The sequence below is a fragment of the Taeniopygia guttata genome, chromosome 2, assembly GCF_048771995.1.
Source record: "Taeniopygia guttata chromosome 2, bTaeGut7.mat, whole genome shotgun sequence".
In the NCBI taxonomy this organism is placed as follows: Eukaryota; Metazoa; Chordata; class Aves; order Passeriformes; family Estrildidae; genus Taeniopygia; species Taeniopygia guttata.
This window is the reverse complement of record NC_133026.1, coordinates 63,341,949-63,361,488: the sequence shown is the minus strand read 5'-3', so window position 1 is coordinate 63,361,488 and position 19,540 is coordinate 63,341,949. Positions and strand designations below refer to the sequence as shown.

The 19,540-nt window shown below is 40.3% G+C and overlaps 1 protein-coding gene across 6 annotated transcripts in view; it reads right to left on the bottom strand.

Moving 5' to 3' along the window:
- Positions 1–19,540, bottom strand: part of FARS2 (phenylalanyl-tRNA synthetase 2, mitochondrial) — a 232,483-nt gene that overhangs the window by 58,535 nt on the left and 154,408 nt on the right. For 5 of the 6 annotated variants that reach the window (XM_041714574.2, XM_041714570.2, XM_072924102.1 and 2 more), the window contains one exon: positions 18,163–18,314. In XM_041714574.2, the coding sequence (XP_041570508.2) occupies positions 18,163–18,314 (152 nt within the window). Of the gene's footprint in view, positions 1–18,162; positions 18,315–19,540 lie in introns of those variants that run through there. The other variant, XM_072924103.1, reaches the window with a different exon arrangement.

Below are 19,540 nucleotides of genomic sequence, written 5' to 3'. Positions count from 1 at the left end.
CTAGAAATGGAACTAATGTCCATGTGTATTAGCACAAGCCTGTCTGGGCTCTAATCCATTCTCAACACAAATAATTTCTGAGATGCTTATGTGTGTCTTTCATGTGTCAATATATTTCTCTGCATTAACTCAGTCTCCCCACATGAGCCTTTGGCATCTCTGTCACCCTCCTGCAAAGAGGAGGGAGTGGAGCTGGTTCCTAGCAGTTTCACTTGAAGCACACTGCCTTCTGTACTAAAAGCCATGAAACCATCCTTCTCTACCCATCCTCTACCCAACCAACCCACGATTTTCTAAATCTCTATTTACTTACCAAACTGTCTCTACCAGAAGTAGTTTTCCCAGTCATTCCCTTGCTCTGACTATTCCTGTCAATTTTCTCTCAATTTCCTCCATATCCTTGTTGAAATGGAAATCCTAGACTGTGCACAGTGGTCAGCCTACACACAGGAGGGAACCATGAAAGCCCACAGCGTCATCTCCCTTCCAAGGACTCGTAAAGCATCAGTAGCATGGTGGATCCACAGACTCCTATTTTTGCCCCTGAGTATTACCTTTCCAAATAAGAGAATGGAAACAACATGAGGCTTATGGCCACATTCATGTCAAGAGCAGCACTGAAGCAAACATTTCCTTTGACAGACCTCAAGGTGGCCCAATGAGGATCTGGGGCTACCCTCCAGCACTAACTTGCCCCAAGGCATTAGCAGTGCCACGCATGCTTTGCAAATGCATCCCTCTTCCAGAGAGGGCTGTATGCACACATCCCTCTCTCACTGACTCTGCATCCAGATCTGTCTATAGATCTGACATCATGTTTATTTACTTCAAATGAGAATTCCAATTATAGCACCAAATTACTCTGAGGGGGTAACAACAAAGATGCTGCTTTTGGTCCAACATGGATTTATTTCAAAGTGATTTCCAACATGCTGCTCAGCAGCAGAAGTTGTAGGATTGCACACCACAAGGCGGGCTGCCAAAACTGAGCTCTGCTGCAGCTGAGCAGGCAGAAGTTCAACATAAACAAAAATAATTGAAAATGAAAACGGGGGGGGGGGGGGGGGAGAGGAAGGGGAGGGGAATAGACAGACAAACAGGCAAAGGCTAATGCTGAGAAAGAAAACCCTAAAATATACAAAAACATTCTCAGCAAGGAGGGAGTACACTCTCATCTTAAAAAACAGTGCAAAGAAGCATCCCAAAATGGACTTATCTTAGCACTGCTAGGAATTGTGAGAGCCAGTAGAATATTTTATATTCAGCTGCAGCTCAGATGAGCTTCTTTACATGCTCAGAAAGTGGCCACACATTTTCAGAGCGTAGAAGCTCCAATATCAGTGTGCCTTAAACTACAGCCCCCTGGAAAGCAGGAGCAGAATTAGTATAGTATTTCCTAACTCTTAATAAAAGAACAGCATTTAGCTCACAGAGCTAATTACTTAAAAATTAAAAGGAACTATTAAGTCACCTTTGCAACTTTGGCTGCTCAGGTGTTTGTGCCTCTCACTAGGAAAAGTCACACAACTGTAATTTCAGAGAGACTTTGAAACTATAGATAAAGTAAGAGTAATGTAAGTTGTGTTGCACAGGTTGGGCTTTGTGGACAATTTACTGAGGTTATTTTATTTACTTTGACAACATCTGCTATGTTGATACTGTAGTCAAACCTAACAAAAAAGTGTTTGCTAGAGACTCCTCCTTGATGGGATCTGCAGCCACAGCCTGGTGAGCAGCATCGGAGGATCAGCTGCCAGAAACTCTGTAATAAAATACAGAGAGACAGACTCCATACTGGGACAAAAGGATGATCTGAGGTGGTCACAAAGAACTGAATTCTCTTCAATGTTTCTAGGCCAGAAGAAAAATTGCTTTGGTATGTTAAGCACTGTTTTTACTGAGCTCTTATCCTTAGTTGCTATTTTGGGGCATTAAAACATTGTACCTCAGCAGAAATTCAATGGAATCTCAGGGGAAAAGGCACCTGAATAGGCACTAACTGCAACTGAGGAGCCAGTCTGAGCTCAGGAAGCACTGGGATAAAAGGTCTTAGGTTGTCTTAAAGAAGTAACAGGAATTTCTCTGAAAAAGTGTCAGGTTAATAAATTTTATTATTTGCTATAAGATTTAAATAGTGCTTCTCAACCTGTTACAAACACACCACTGAAATGATCGGAGAAAAAAATCCCATGTGCTTACTTCTACACACACAGGAACAAAGTCTGAAAGAAAAATGACCTCACAATGGAGTATCTCAAGTATAGCACAACCATTTGAGCTATAATGAATAGCCATAATTTGTGCCATAAATGAAAAAATCCCAAATACTTGAGGCAATGATACCTCTGCTACAGAAAAGAGGCAATTACCTGAGTGGTGGCTTTTTCTTTACTCCTGTCCCTTCATCCCAACATCTAGTCCAACTTTTGACTTAGACTAGAAACACTGGTAAAAAAAAACATTGTTGTGAGTTGATGCTGACTGGATGCCAGGCACCCACAAGAGCTGCTCACTCACTCCCCTCTGCAGCAGGACAGAGGAGAGAAAATTTAACAAAGGGTTCATGAGCTGAGATAAGGCCTGGGAGAAACTGCTCACTAAACACCACCATGGGCAAATCAGGCTCAACTGGAGATATAAACTGAATTTATTATAAACAAAATCAGAGCAGGATTATGAGAAGTAAAATAAGCCCTTAAACACCTTTCCTCCACCCCTCTCTCCTGCTCAGCTGTACCTCCTACCCAAGCAGCACAAAGAGTATGGGGGAACGGGGGTTATGGTCAGTTCATCAGCCAAGGCTTTTACCAATGCTCAGGGAGATGAGTCCTTCCCCTGCTGCACTGTGGGGTCTCTGCCATGGGAGACAGTTCTCTGTGAACTTCTCCAATGTGTCTCAATCTCACGAGCAACAGCTCCCTGCAAACTGCTGAAGTGTGAGTCCATCCCACAGGCAACAGCCCTCCCAAAATTGCTGCAGTGTGGGTCTCTCTTTCCACACAGTGCAGTTCTCCAAGGACAGGCTGCTCCAGCATGGAAATAGGGCCCCCTCTCTCCACTGGGTCTCCCGCAGGATGACAGCCTCCTCCAGGCATTCACCTGGAGGAGGATCAGCCTGGGTTCCTCCATGGGCTATGGATGGATCTCTGCATCTCCTGTGGATCCCCACAGGCTGCAGGGGCATAGCTGCTTCACCATGGTCTGCACCACAGGCTGCAGAGGAATCTCTGCTCTGGTACCTGGAGCATCTCCTCCTCTCCTTCTGCACTGCCCTTGGTACCTGCATGTTGCTCCCCAACTTTGTTTTGATTTTCTTCTTAAATATGTTATCAAGGAGGTGTTACCATCATCTCTAATTGGCCCAGATTTGGCCAGCAGTATGTTCATCTTTGGAGCCATCAGGATTGGCTTTGCTGGACATGGTGGAAGCTTCTGGCAGGTTCTCACAGAAGCCACCTCTGAGCCGTCCCACTACCAAAAAACAGGCCATGCAAAACCAACAGAAGTGTAAATAACCATATTACAAAACTTATTGTCAAAAAATAGATAGAAATAAAATCCAGCAACATAGTAAGAGAGTTCACTCCAGGAAAGCCTGCCACACCATCTTCCAACAGATCAAGAATTTTGCTCAGCACAAATACAGTAAGCAAAAGATGGAATCTTCCCAAAGGAACAAGAAAAATGAAACACTTTAAATATTATATTATAAAAGCATAAAAGCCAGCATAAAAGTCAATGCCATGGATACCAGCTCACTCTGACCTCCACATCTAAAAAATATATGGAGATAATAAAGGGTCCTTGAGTCAGACACCAAAAGTTATTTATCAAGAAGGACGACTGAATTAGGAAGGACTGACAGGATCAGGGCTGTTTATCTGAAAGAACAACAGGACTAAATAAATAGACACAGTATGATGAAAGTTAATTAAGAAGCATTTTTTTCCTTGCCCTCCTACTACAAAGTCAAACAGAACTAAATCACTTTTCAAATTGATACTTTAAAAAGAACGGGTGGATAACTTTTAGGACTTAATGCCACAAAGTACTGGTGATGACAGGAACCAAGAGGATTAAACTGCAATTGGATTTGTATATGAGCAGTCCCTGCCATTTCACCATAAGCAATCACTAACAGATGGGGATTAGGGAGACCTTCTCTAACAGAGGTTACAGACATTCTGGATCATTCCCTAACAGTTTAGGGAAGGATTTCATACAGCACCCTCTGTAGCAACCTAGTTATGCTACTGCTGGCTACATGACACCCAGCTAGAGGAACACTCATCAGATCACTCCAGCACTCCATGTTCCGCTACCAGAACTGTCTGGTGGCAACAGGTGTGCACTTCATGACAGATCTTCCACCTGGAATGCATGTGTGTATCCTTTAAGGCATGCCTGATATCAAATAGCCTTGCTCAGAGCACTCAAACTTCTGCAGTGAAGGTAAATTTTTTGCAATTTCAGTTGCAATGCTTAATAATGCTTAGACAGTTTTTGTCTTTTTAGTCATCTGAGAGTTTATTTTCCATTCTGTCATCACATCTTTTAATTTAATGTAAAAGCCATTAATCCTAGAATTTATTTTTCTTTTTTGAGACACAGGAACAAACTACAGGTAAGAGCAAACCCAAGAACACCCTGATTGCATCTTTCTGACACTGCTTAAGGAAACTCAGAGATCCTCTTCCAAAGCAATTACATTTTTTTTAAAGACAGGCTCCGCACTATGTAATATGATTCTTTGTGAAGAGGGTATTCTTTATCCTTCAGTAATGGAAAAGCTGAGAGGTCTCCCAGCACCCCAAATGCCTGCCCATGGTGAACAGCAAAACAACATGATGAAGGGATATTTCCTAGCCAGATAAACCGGGGTGTGCTTGCAACACAGAGTCAAAGTCCAACTTGTTAAAGGCAAGGTCAGCAGTGAGTGGCTGGTTACATCCTCCATCCCTTGCTTCCTAGCCCCCTGCTCACCAGTGTAGATGTTACCATACGTAAGGAAAACCCCACATTCTTAGTTACAGCTTCAGCTGCTCTTTCATCTTCTATGCTTGACTGGCCTGGTACTGCAGTATGAGAATATTTCATAATAAATATATATTTTCATTTGTCCTTAGTAAAGTTGGGGATGATTGATGTATCAGTCAGAGTTGAGCAGTTTTCACAATGCATAAAAATGTGGCTAAGCACAGTGTAAGTGTATTCCTACAACATCTAGGTGCCTCCTGTAATTCCAAAATGCCAGAAAACTGGAAGGACTTCTGAAGGCAACTGTAATGCAAATCTCATTATTAACTACCACTTTACTGAGCAAATATCAACATCTCCCTCCTGAATAACAAGAGCATTTCTAACAACAGTCATTATATTTCTTAATGGAGAACCAAATTCACTGGCAATAAAGTCCAGGTTCCCAGAAGAAAAATTACTCTGTGCTCTCTGTAGACAGACTTTGGGTTTTAATGAGCAAGGAAACCACAAAGGGCCTGATCCTAACTCCATGTAAGTCAATGGGATGGCTTCTACTGACTTCACTGGGCTTTGGAAGGAGATCTGAGTTCCTGATTTTGCATTTGTCACACTGTCAGCTTCACTGAAAGCCACAGGGAGTTTCAGTGTCATTCAAAGAAGAAAAGTTCTTCAAGAACTAATTTTATCTCCTTCCTCAATATGATTTTCTCATCATAAGCAGGAAAAAAAATAAATGTTGAGAATTTCAGATTGCATTTTCAAAAAAAAATAATTCTTTGGGACGACATTCAGGAAACTCATCTTGTGCCAGCCCTGACTGTGAAGGAAGTGAAGCGCTCTAAATGTATTATATAATCTTTCCCAATATCACCTACAGGTGGCTTGCTGACAGCATATTTTGTTTTCAAGTCTACTTTTTTTAGTAATCGATAATTAGTAATTTAGAACTTTTTCCAGCACCAAAATGGTCTGTTCATGTGGAACTGGTGGAATTGTATCAGAACAAACTAATACACTGGAATAGTAAATTACCATGGATGACAGGTTGCATGGGGCTTTTTCATTTACAATCTATAACACAGAGCTTAAAATATGTAATGTTTTCACCATGTATGGTATTTTCCTTTCTGCTGTTGTACTCTGTAAGACTTTACTTCAGTGTACACCTTCTTAAATGACTTTAATAAATTACCTGTAAGCTTTGAGTTAAGGACACAGTTCTTCAATTAAAACTAATAGCCATAATTGCAGCATCTCTCTAGGGTGCTGCTGCTCTCTGTTGGCTGTACACTATGGGAACACAGCTGGGGTCAACAAACAAGCACTCTTCAGGACCGAGCATAGCATTGCCTCCATTTGAGAGTCTGACCAGTCACACACTTTAGCTCTTGCCCATCAAACTTCCAGCACCTTTGGCTAGTTGGTTATCACAGAATGTGTACACATACATTATTTCCCTGTGGATGCTTCTTTTTATTCCTAATTACAATGAAAATGAGTTCCCACAGTACCCAGTGATTTCAGTGGGAGCTGCTAACACTTAGAAGCTCTGAAAATAAGGACTCATTTTATAAAGCTAAACCCAAGAATATCTGCATTAGCAGACCCTAAGAAAAATGTCTGCCTACGTGACACAATTAAATGCTTGGCTTTGTGTAATTGAGCCTAGCCATTGACTTCAAGAGTAACTTGTATCTGCATCTGCTGCACCATCCTAGTTGAGCTCCACTTTCCCAATGCACATCCCATCTCCCCAGCACAATTGAAAGCAATATTCTCACCTAAACTGTTAAAATTCCATTGTGGCTTGTCAGATGCGTCACTTAATATTTCAGTCTTTGTGACTGGCCCACAGGATGAGGGTGGCAATATCTAAGTTGAGAACCATGAGTCCTTCATATATCAAAGCAATTAAAAACCCCCACAAGAACTACTTAAATCAGTCTTCATCTATCTCCGTTCTGGTGTTCATTCACAAAGAATGAAGAGTAATTAATTTCCTTACTGTTCATCTGTCCCATATATGTACTAATAGGCATGAAAATACTAAACATAAATCTTTTCTTCATCCTCAGAATGATTTTTAAAAGACACCCTTCCCTTGCATTTCTGTGTGATGCCTGATAAATAATAGATCAGTTGCATGGTGTTCATTTTAATATTAATGTTATCAGACAGCATTTGAGAGAACTGGGGCAGAAACTCAAATTCTGGAAGAATTTGGTATGGCAGCAGTCACCATCCAGAAGTATATTTTTCAGCTCAGGTCCACCTCTATAAGATACAGACCTTATGGGATATGCAGGACCATGAATTTCCCTTCAATTTACCCAGAGACAAGGATGCTGGCTGCAATTTTTAAGAATTAATTATTTAAAATTAATTGATAGGTTAAAATAAAATATCTATCAAACACAAAAAAAAGGGAAGATACTGTGATCTGCTTTAGGAATCCTGACATTTTTTTTGTTCTGAAATTAAAGAAAAACTTGTTTCCTCAGCCTAAATGTTGACATTTCCCAGTATGGAGATAAGCAACCTTTGAGCTACATAATGCTTTGATTCAGCTTAAGAAAATTCTTCCTAGCTATAGGGCTTTATTTATCCCTACAAAAAATATGTTCTGGATCTATAAAATATAAAAACTACAATTAATTATTTAGTGCTATATCCATCACTCTTCCATATAGTACTAGGAAGCATATAAGGACTTTTTCCTCCCACCTCCTATCCTGGCAGCTTTATAGAATGTATGTTTAGCTGAATCTAGTCTAAGAATTAGGCGCCAGGCCATCTTGTTATCCCACTCTACAGTTCTGAGAAAGGCTTTGTGGTGAGTGCAAGTATGTGCAGGCATCACACACATGCAGTTCCCAACAGACAGAGGACAGAGATGTCCTTCATTGCCCCAAGGAAAGTGTGATGTGGATGCTTTGGTACTGTGGCCATTTTCTGTGACTACAAAGATTGTTGTAAGCCATGAGCAAACTGTGCCATCTCTACCTTTCCATGCAGATCTCTAGTCAAGAATTCATGAGAATCTGAGAGAGCTCAGGATGTGCTACAGATGTGCTGTTTCTCCACACTGCTCAGACACTGCAGAAAACAAATATGCCATACTTGCACAGTAACATTCATTTAAAAGTTGATTTAGGAGAAGTGAGACAAAAGGATACATCTGCTGTACTGAAGAAAAACTACTTTCAGGTACAGACCTGATACCCAGCCAGAACACATTTCTGTCCCTCACCCGTATTCCTTTACAGGGATTCTCAGCCTAAAGTGGTGTCACCCATCACTGGTGGCCTTGACAGGACTGCTCCACCTTGACTTCCTAGACTGTATTGTCATTGTGGGAGAATGAATGATAGAGACCAAGACAAGAGGGAAGGGTATGGAATCCCAGCCTCAGACAGACAGCAGAGCAGAGCCATCCCAGGCAGCAGCACACAGTCAGAGCACTAGCACAGGCAGAGAAAACAATTTCAGTGAGTAGAGAGGGACAATACTCACCATCTAACAAATGTGATTACAAAAGCTTTCCCTCTCCAACAAACTCACATCCATTGCAATGCTTCACAAACTCTAATATGCTCACCATTGCAAACTAGGAAAAACAGTTCTGCACAGAAGTAGCCTCCACCTCTGTTCTACAAGGTCAGCAATTCACTAGGATTTCTCTGAACTCAGAGGCACTCATGAGCCTATTGCTATCCCTTGTGCATCCTGTGGCAGCTGACTTCTTTAGCCATTTTTCACCATCCCACTGCTTGTCAATAAATCACCGTGCTAATTCCTGTGACACCTGCTGTGAAGTGCTCTGGGAATTGTGGCAAAGATTTCTGGGCTGCATCTGAGAACTGGTGGTGAATGGCTGACTTCAGGTTGACATGATGAAGAAAGGTTAAGCTCTTCAGCTGAGCAGCCTCTTAGAAATGATTCATTGTGACTCCAGCGATCTCTTTTCTATACAGCAAGTCTGCCCTCTGCATCTGCCTGAACACGTAAGGGGTTTGATGCTTGTTTTCTGTGTTGCTCACGTACTTAAGTTATCATCTCTTATTACCTGTGAAGGGTGAATACATTTCCTATGGAATATCACCAGTGACACATCACACTTCAGGGCTGTGTTTCCCCCCACCCTCTAATGGGAACCTGTGGTTACTTCATCCTTTTCCTTTCTTGAATACCAATCCTCCCACAAGTCTGTGTGCTAGCCACCAGCCTCCCACCAAAGAATAATGGGACTCCTACTGATGCTTATTTATAGTAAATTATTTTCAGTTAGTAAAGACAATTTTCTTGGTGAAGACTCTGGAGAGCCAGGGATGGCACAGCAGAACTCTGTCTGCCCCACAATTGATTTGAATACAGTGGTTTGAAAGAAACCTCAAACTTCAATAGGAACCCATTAAGAACAGCTATTTGCATGGTGCCTGTCTGAACACTGAGGACAGCAAAGAAAGTACAATCTGTCTGTCATGGTCAGCTGATTATTACTTTTTTTTTCTTCCACAATTAGATGGTCTTCAAATAAATACTGGCATTAGAGATCTGAACCAACAGTCACAAGCTGTGTAAAAAGACAGAAGTCACAGAATTCACTTGATTTTTGTATAAACCAACAAATTTTGGGGTGGTTTTTTGTTGTTGATGTTTTGTTTTGTTTTTGCTTTTGTAGAACAGTTCAAGTGCTTGCTTTTTCTACAGGAAAGACTTCCGTGCTCCTCTTCTCATTCCTCTCATAGCTCTTCGTGACACTTGGATTTGGATAGGGAACTTCTATCTGGGGGACTCTTAAAGCAACCCAAAGGAATTAAGTATCTGAATCCACACTAGAATTCAAAAGCTGTAGGCCAAGCAGTTAAAAATCTTTGAAAAGGGCACTTAACAAAAGTATGCAGACAGATTCCAAGTCTACACATATACAGATAACAAGTATAGCACTGCAGAGGTCTGCTTCCATATCAAACAATAGTTTCTAGCTTGTGCAATAGAAGTGCCTGCTCATTTTTGCTCTCTGACTTCACCCTATTTTGTACTACAAAAAAGCTGGAACAAGGGTGTTTGAAATTTGGAATTTCTAAAATATCTGAAAGTCTTTTCTAAACAAATATATGTACATATTTACTCAATTGATTCTCTACATTCATTTCAATCAGGACTGTTTTTGCTGAGGAGGAAAAGGACGAATTAAAAGCTTTTCAGTCCCATTTCCTCAAAAAAAACCCAAAAAAACCCAAAACAACAAACCCTAGGAGATGGGTGCTCTGGGCTCCATGAATGTCATTGCCACTGTGCAGGATATCTGGGAAAGCTAAACTCCAACAGCCTCAGTCCTGGTGGGGAACAGCAGGGCATCATGACTGCTATAAAGCAGGAGTGCAAGATCTGCTGAAGCCATGTATCAATCAGCATGGCAGGGTTACCTTGGAGTTACTGACATGGAGTGCAACTCCTGGCTCCTTTAAATTTCCTTTAGGCAGTCAGGATGAAAACCTTATCACCTGAGAGCTTATCTCAGCTCTGCTGGGACATGAACAGAGCCCTTTATGTCTTCATAAAGCATCTCTTTCTGAGCAGCCCAGTGTTTACTCTAAATTAATTTGGCCAGAAAGTCCCTGACCACCTCCAAGGAGGGGCTGCTGTGAGAACGGAGCTGCTATTGCTACACACCTGCTGTTCTAAGGAGAAAAAGGCAGTGAAGAGGAAGAGCCCAAAGAGCAGCCGGGGCCACTCTGTGGATCAACCAAACAGCACCGGCTGTTGGGTTGGTCTGGGGCACAGGGAGTGCCTGATGCACACATTTACCAGGAGTGAAATGCACCCAAACCCCATTACACACACATCTCCTCAGCTGACGCCCACAAGGCAAAAGAATCATAAAACTACCATTGAATGGTTTAAGTTGGAAGGAATTTTAGTATTATCGAGTTCCCAACCACCTGCCATGGGCAGGGACACCTTCCACTAGACTTGGCTGCTCAACCTGGGCTTGAATATTTCCAGGAATGGTGTTACGATATGGTGGTTAAAATTATTAGATGTTTTTGCATGAATTAAGGAGAAAACAAACACCATATGCTATAGTCAATAGTAAAGATTTTTATTTAACAGTAACTGTGAGGGAGAGACAAATAAATAGGAAACAGATGGGGGAGAGGGGGGAGAAAGAGATTAACAATCAAAAAAAAGAAAAAATCACCACTGTGGATGCTAATGGCATCCCATTGGTCCTCTTCTGATCTCCACCAGAGGTGGGGAAGCTCACAAAACAGAGTCCAATGGGAGTTTTACAGGGGATCATGCAATACTCTGGATCAGAGGACACTTCTGGAGTGTTTGACGGTTTGTGACACCTTCCAAGTGGCACATCAGCAGGGATGAATACCCTCAAGCTATGTGTGAATGTCCTGATACTACTCCAGAAGGGATTTTTCACAGCTGAGCCACTTGTGTAAGAACTTTGGCATGACAAAAAGCATTTTCCGGCTTCCAAGGATTTGCCTCTTATCAGCCTCTTCCTTTATCTTGTTCAACACCCAGCTGTAGCCTCCTGTGATGGGTATACACAGCCCCTCTACACCTGGGGGTTGATTGTTTGAGTCATTAACCATCAACAGTCCAGTCTCTCAGAATGGGGCATCCACAACTTCTCCAGGCAACCTGTTCCAGTGCCTCACCATCCTCATAGCAAAGAATTTCCTTCTAATTGTAAACCTATCCTCTCTCAGTTTAAAGCCATTACCCCACGTTCTGTTACTCCAGCTCTCCTGCAGGCCCCCTTTAGGTATTGAAAGGTGATCTAAGATCTCCCTGGAGTCTTCACTTCTCCAAGCTGAACAACCCCAACTCTCTCAGCCTGTCTTCATAGGAGAGGTGCTCCACCTTCTGAGCATCTTTGTGGCCCTGCTCTGGCCTTGCTTCAGCAAGTCCACATCTTTCTTATGTTGGGACCCAGAGCTGGATGCAGCACTCCGGGTGGGATACCACAAGGGCAGAATCCCCTCCCTCCCTGCCAGCCATGCTGCTTTGGATGCAGCCCAGGATACAACTGGCTTTCTGGGCTTCAAGGGCACGTTGCCGTGTCATGTGGAGCTTCTCATCAACCAACAACCAAAATCTTCTCATACCAACACCCTTTCTCTGCAGGGCTGCTCTCAGGTCATTCTCTGCCCAGTCTGTATTTGTGCTTGGCATTGCTCCGACACATGCAGACGGCCTTGCCATCAGCATGACTGCAGCAGGAAGGATAGAGAAGTTTCTTGTTCTCAGGAAAAACCAGGTGGCATTGATCCTGGTCAGGACAAGAGAGGGAAAAGAGAGAAGATGGACTGGGGGTACTACTACATAGTGTTTAAGCACTATGTGGTTATGCTGTACTGCGACAGCTGAAGAAAGGCTCAGAAGTGAATGAGAATCCTCTGACAGATCCTTCCATGAATAGTTAATCTGTTTCAAAAATGTTATAGTCTTATATTCATGTGACCAAATGCGGGGGGGGGGGGGGGAAGCCCAGAGCTGGAGAACATTTTTCATTAATTGAAAACCAGTCTTCTGGTAGCTACTGTCAAAAGCTGCTTCTGGGTTGTTTTTCTCTGCAGAGAAGCTGCTGCTGGGACTTTGCCAGTTCAGCAGTTAAAGGTAATCTCAAAGAATCCCTCAGCAAATTGTAAAGTGCTCAAGCTGAAGAACAACAAGGTGTTTGGGGACTGACTTGATTGTTTTAATTTGCGTAATACTAGCAGCAAGCAGCACTTAAGAATTATTCTGCTTAATTCACCTATTCCAGAAGCAAGACAAAACCAAGCCAGCTTTAATGAATAAACCAGACCTAGAAGTATTTGATTTTATCCCCATGTAGACAAGGAAAAGTGCAAAATCTGGTATCTGGAAAGTGATGTTCTTACATTCTATTTTCTATATTCTAACAAGGAGCTAGGGGCATGCGTTGACACAACACAGCAGTCAATAGGATCTGACTCTTTGCTGTCAGATCTCTTCCTTTTACTGTGTGGAAAAGAAGAGACACAGGTTGTCTGAGTATTCCCAAAATCTCCAAAGATGGTGCCACAGTGCACCTACCTTCCTCCTTCACAGCAGCCAATACATTTCCTCTCACTTCATTTAACAGACTGTGACAAATGTGCAGATCTCACTCCAGAAGTGTGCAAGTAATTGACTCAAAGGCAAGAATAAATCCTTTCTTACCTATTCCCCACTTATATTTTTAACAGCATAGCCGTCAAAACACAGCAAATCAATTTTTCCCCCTTACTGTCTCCACTCTGCCTTTTCAGATTATTTTTAGTTGCTCTGATTAAAAATTTACCTCTTTAGTACACTGAGGACACAGTGCATGTCTTGATTACAATTTTGTATAACTTTTTCAGTCTACCTATGTATCTTCCTTGCAAAGAAAGAAGTGGAGCCATGTCTTTCCTTACTTCCATTATCTTTCTAACAAAACAGAAATATTAGTAACTAACTTTGAAGGACCAATAGGAAAATAACCTCACAGCAAAATGCAGAAAATACATTTTCAGAATGACCATGTGAGGCCATCACATGTGATGGGATTACACAAGATACTTTACACAAGAGAAACATGGCATGCTAAATTGAAAAACACACTTGCAGGTCTTGCCCAAAGCAAAGATAGACAACCTCAGCATTTCTGTATTCTGTCTTTGGTGTTGCATTGTAGGAGACAAGTTCTCACCCCTGAACTCTTATCTCTCTCTGTGCTCTTCATCAGGGACAATGTGGGTCAAAAATGTCTTGTGCCACTTCTATCACATATTCTACCATGTGTGATTAACCAGTACTTCCTCTATTACTTTGTCCAGATATGCTTTAATTACCATCCCCAAAATTCTACATGTGTGCAGCCACAGTACTTATCTGAATGTCACGAAAACGTAAAACTGTATGAATGAAGGAATGTAAATCCCTCTTCCTCGGATTCTCTGCATTGATCTGCTTATTCATAGCAGGCAGAGACTTTTCTACCTTTTGACTGCCATTCAGCCACCCTTTCTTTTTTCCTGTGAAAGCTGTTTACTATCCATAACTGGAGAAGTCTTGACTACTGAAAAAGAGATTACTTTCTAATTTAATTTCTGAAGGTCATTCATATTGATTAGACAGCTTAAACTAGTTGAGTAGTAGAAGGCCTAAACTTAAAGATATGGAGTGTAAAACAGCCATTGCAAAAAGTAAGGGAAACACCCCTTTCTTTTCCTCTTTTAGTATCAATATAGTCCAAAACTTTTTTTTTTTTTTTTTGGCAAATGTTTGTTCACTAAAATGTTCCAAGGGGGAAAATGTCAGCTACAAATCCTCACTCATTGTGTATTTGCACAGCAATGTTTAAAGGTCCTTAAAGATCTCCAAGGATTTGAAAGAAATAATTCAGTCAGGTAGCAAAAACAGTGCCACTGCCTTCTGTGTCTGGTTACATGGCTCATGTGGCATCTGACAACTCCAGGCAAGTCACAGTGAACTCACTTCACACATCATGCATGAAGTAATATATTCCACTATCCAAATCTATGAAAGTCTGTTTGAAGCTAATGCATCAAGCAGAAACAGCTGCAATACACAGGATGGACTATGGAAAACATTTTGCTCACTGCAAAGAGACACTTATTCTCTGCTTGTCTTACAGATGGCCTGCTCCTGTTCTTGCCAAAACCACCACAGTTTCACTCAGTTTCCTTGGCACTTAGAAAAGTCACAACTTTTTCCTCACATATGCTGGGTGATTATTTACATACCTGAGTAACAGGTGTGTTACAGCCGTGTTTTGCATTATTCATCTTGGATGAAGTTAAACCCTGACTGTGTGACATATCACACATTACTCAGTTTACCTCAATACTGTGTTTTGATTTTGCTCAGTTAAGTTTACCTAAGATGCATTTAGGCTGGAACAGTTTTTAATTACCCCTGGCACAGAAACTTGGCATTCTCCTAAATTTGTGCTTTTCAGAAATGAGACTCCTTTCTGCTGTATCTTTAAATTACTAGCGCTTCCCTAAAAGTTGTCTCAATATTATTACCTTACAAAGCAGGTAATCGAGATTGACTTGGTTTCAGGCATCTCTTCCTTGCTTAAACAATTAATTGTGCCATGCTTTTTCCTGCCCCCACATTCCTTTTCCCTGTAGAGAAATACTAATACACACCATACTGCAATGGACTGCAGAATGGGTATCAGTCCAAAGCCCAGTGAAATCTTGAAAGGTTTCAGAACCACAGAAAAGGCAACTACACAGTATTACACAGGCAGCCTCTGTAAAGGATCTTAATTTAAAGACCTCTTTTTGTGTTATAAATTAGTTTTATTTGTGTAACATTTTCTATCTTCAGATCTTTATAGTCCAATAACTAAGAAAAGCAGTTTAAGAAGGAAAATAAGACTACAAAATGTCCTAATTTCTCATGAAACTGGTATTTTTAAAGGATTAAAAAAATCTGAATTTTAAATTCTAGAAATGTTTAAATACAAGCATGAACTTAATAAGCTGCTTGTAAGTAATTAACATTTAAAACATCAGCACTGCAGTTTTTCCAGTCCTAGACACTTCTCTCCCATCCTCCACAGCAGATTCACTAAAAATTCAAGATAATGATTACAAGTACCTAGATCTGTAACATACAGATCCATAGCAACGCTGAGGATCTCTTATGTTAATTTCCGTGCCCAGAGGCTTTAATTCAACACTGAATTAAAGAAGCCACTGTATCATTCCCATAACAAGATGATTATTTAGGAATTAAGACTAAGTAGAAAACTCTTTTCAAAATGTCAATCTTCCAAGGCCTTTAAAAATCAAACAAAATTACTTATGTTGCTTATATCATCAGATATCAAAAGTTACACATCTGAACACATCCTGTTCTAAAAAGAAAGGTAAAGTAACCACTATGTTTTAGTCTTCATTTATGATTCCTTGTCAATGCAGTAGATAATCTCCTTGGAATTACTCATTTTTAATGGGACATTTGAAAAGATTTCTTTTACTGTTGTTGCAGGCAAAAAAACCAAGAGGACTACATCACTTATCCACAATCCATTAGTGTCACCTCTCAAATTCTTCAGATGTAAAGGTAAGACATTTTTCCTCCCTAAAGTGTCAAAACATATTTGGATGTCTGCTGAGTGAGGTTTAAACGGTTTAGAGAACAAAACTAATAAAGGTCCTAAATCTGTGTGACAATTCTCTGTGAGCAATCAACCTTCCCATCTACTTGCAGAAGTCACAGAGGGAACCAGAGGTGTATTCCTTGAGGAGGAACAACTGTCATCCCTGGAATATGTTCTGCAGGTATCAAAGCATATCACAGGAAAAACACACATAGTAGAAAACCAGAGTAGTGAATCCTGTCCCTACCTCACCACTCTACTAGTATGGAAGGCAATATTCCCAGCAAAGAAGAGAAGCACAACCTGTGAGTTGAGCCTGACTGATGCAGTGCTGCTGGCAGGCTGTCACAGTGTATGTGGATTTCTCCAGTAAGATGCTGAGAGTAATCACAGAATAATACTGCCACTGTTTGAGGAAGCAGGGAACAAGATTTCTCCAAACTTTCAGACTTGGAAGAGCTGCTTGCACTACACATAGGATTTTCCCCTAGGAGATGATATAACAATGAAGATAATTGCTGGTTTGGTATCACTGAGGAGAATGTAGAGAAAAAGTGGCAATGAGCACGGAGGTGTTACACATACAATAAATTTTTGGCATGAATGAATGGAGGGACCAGTTCCAGAAAGGGGCTCAACAACCCAGTTTTATCAAAAAAATGTTGATTGTCCTGTATCAGAACCATCATGATAGAAGACAGCAGGATCTGTGTGCAGAGCCTTCAGTGTCTACCTACTTGTGCTAACTGATAATACAGTGCACTCCAAGTGACAATAAGAAATTACCCATATGTGCAATAAACTTGTTTTTCAATTTCCCTGAAAGATATAATCTGTTCTTTACAATGAAAAGTATTCATTACTTTACCCTAACCTGTATTCCTCTTCTGCACACATAGTCTTGAGTAAAGGGTTAAGATCCCTTTGCATGATTTGCATGTGAAAAAGACTCAAGAATTAATGACTCCAAGCTTTAAGATGTCCACACAAATTTAATTTCCATTTCTGTTTCTTCATACAACACAGGCTCATATAACACTACACAAAAAGGGTAAAGAGGAAATAACCCTCAAAAATTATCATCCCCTGAAATGCCATGAAAACTAGGCCATAGAACAATCTATTCAGCTGGTCTGAATCACATATCAAATTGAAAAGAACAAGAGTTAAATACTTGGATGTAGAAAGCAGAAAAAAAAAATCTACAGGTGTTGGAGAACAATATGAAGTATTTTCCTGTTATTATCTGCCTTCCTACAGCACTTGAAAAAGTCTCAAGACAAATTATTTTAAACCTCAGTTTTAGAAAGCTAAATAGCCAGTAGCTTTTCTACTTCTTGATTTGGAAACACCAAATTGAAAACAGTACATATGTAATAGCTGATGCTTGCTGGTTTTGAGGCAACTTTTATTACCAGTTGGACAAATACCCTGTGCACTCCCTGGTCATGTCAGTGCTGCTATACCCATATGGTGTTCTGAAACCTGAGCGATTGTTCAACAGCATATAAATAAGTGTCAGAAAGAAATGAGCAAAATCTTTTTTTTTTTTCTTCCAGTTGAACACCAACAATAGCATTCTGCAACAAACCATTATTAGCACTGACATTGTAGTAAAGGTCTACTAGTGTGTCAGGACTAGAAGAAGAAAGGAAGAGAACAAGGAGGCAAACTTCATTCACTTAGCAGAGAGCAGGACTAGAATGTCAGACACACTACGGACAGGAGTGCCACGCACTGCCAGATGTACCGAGGAAGGCAGTTGTTCACTGTTGCTGTCAAAACCTGAGCACAAAGCATTGGGGTAGACTGAATATCAGAAGCTCAGTACTAGTGGAAAACTGAAAAATAGGTAGTATTTATTTTAAGTAAAAGTTGGGGTTTTTTTGCTGCAGGACAGTTTTGGAGCTAAAAAAAATGAAATGTGCAAATATTGTAAGAATCAAGAACTTCTTGGTATAGAGAACTACAATATCCACAAAATATTTATACTATGACCACAGAAAAAAGGTGTTAAAATTTTCACTTACTTTGGATGGGCAAATTCATCCAGTAGGACAACCTTTTCTATCAAGTCTCCACCAATGGTTCGAACCAAATCATAGAAATCATTCTGAGAGTACGTCTCAGAAGGCAGCCAGAAGGAGATGTCATTGATCAAAGGTGGATATCGGCTGAGTGGCTGAAAGAAATTTAAAAACATACCTTTATACATGGTTGGACTTGATAACTATACCTACAACTATTCTGAACTTATATAGCACACAAAGTACACAGTTTAGAGGCTTTCTGGAATGGTCTTTGAAGGGCAAACTGACCTCATAAAGAACTGAGACAGAAGATTTTACACTAGGAAACGTCTTTTTAAGATTCCCTCATAACAACTTTGGTTTATTAATTCACAAGAAAAATCTTGGTTTTGTTTGATAAAAACAGTGTTTATGACCCTGAACACACTTTTGCAACAGAGCTGCTTAGAAGGAAGAGATAATATTAGGTGGTTTTTCACTGGGTAGAATTGAACTTTTTAAAAGCATTTTCCAGACTTTTTGCGGATTCAAAACTTCCTGTCACATTCAGATATAAAATTTACATGCATTTTTTAGGATTCTTATATTCTACAACATATTTATTATTTTTACTGTCAAATTTTTAACAAAGTCTTATAAATAGGCACCTTCTTATTACAATGTTTCAATAAGAAATACACTTTGGCTTAAAAATATGGATCAGTTCACTTTCTGGTGGTTTTTGTAGACATCCAAACACCTACAACAACAAAAAGTTATGGCTGTTAACATAGTTATGCATTCCACAACTACCAGAACAGGCTTTTAAACACAAAGGGGAATCTTTGCTGCACACACAGAGTGGGCAGACAGTGTAACTTGTTATTTGTAAAAATGAGAAGAGAAAGAGAAATGAAACCAGATAACTAACTTTTCAGTTTTGATGAAACTTCCCAGGACTCTGTGGGTTTCAGACCTCACCTCTGGTGAAAAGTTTCACCCTTTGAAGAATAGAAAACGGTAACATTCTCCTTTCATAACCTCTATGTTATACAGTATCTTACTTCTGCTTTGCATTAATTCCCTGCAGTTGAAAAAAGTACTTTTGCACAAGATTGTTGGAGTCTGCAGGAGAAAAAAATCTATTTTATTATTTTCTTTATATATACAGGAGATTTCATGTGTACACCCTGATCTATACAATATAATATCTCACTCAAAATGTATTCCATGGCTGGGAATGTTTTATGATTGAGCAGTGGAAACTTAAGTGAGCACCTGCTAAAGCAATAAACCTGTTAATAAGGCAAGTTTACAGCATTCTGATTTACGCAAATACTATTCTGTAGAGTGAAACTAGTCAATAAATGTCTGATAAGGAATACAGTCCAAGTTTTAA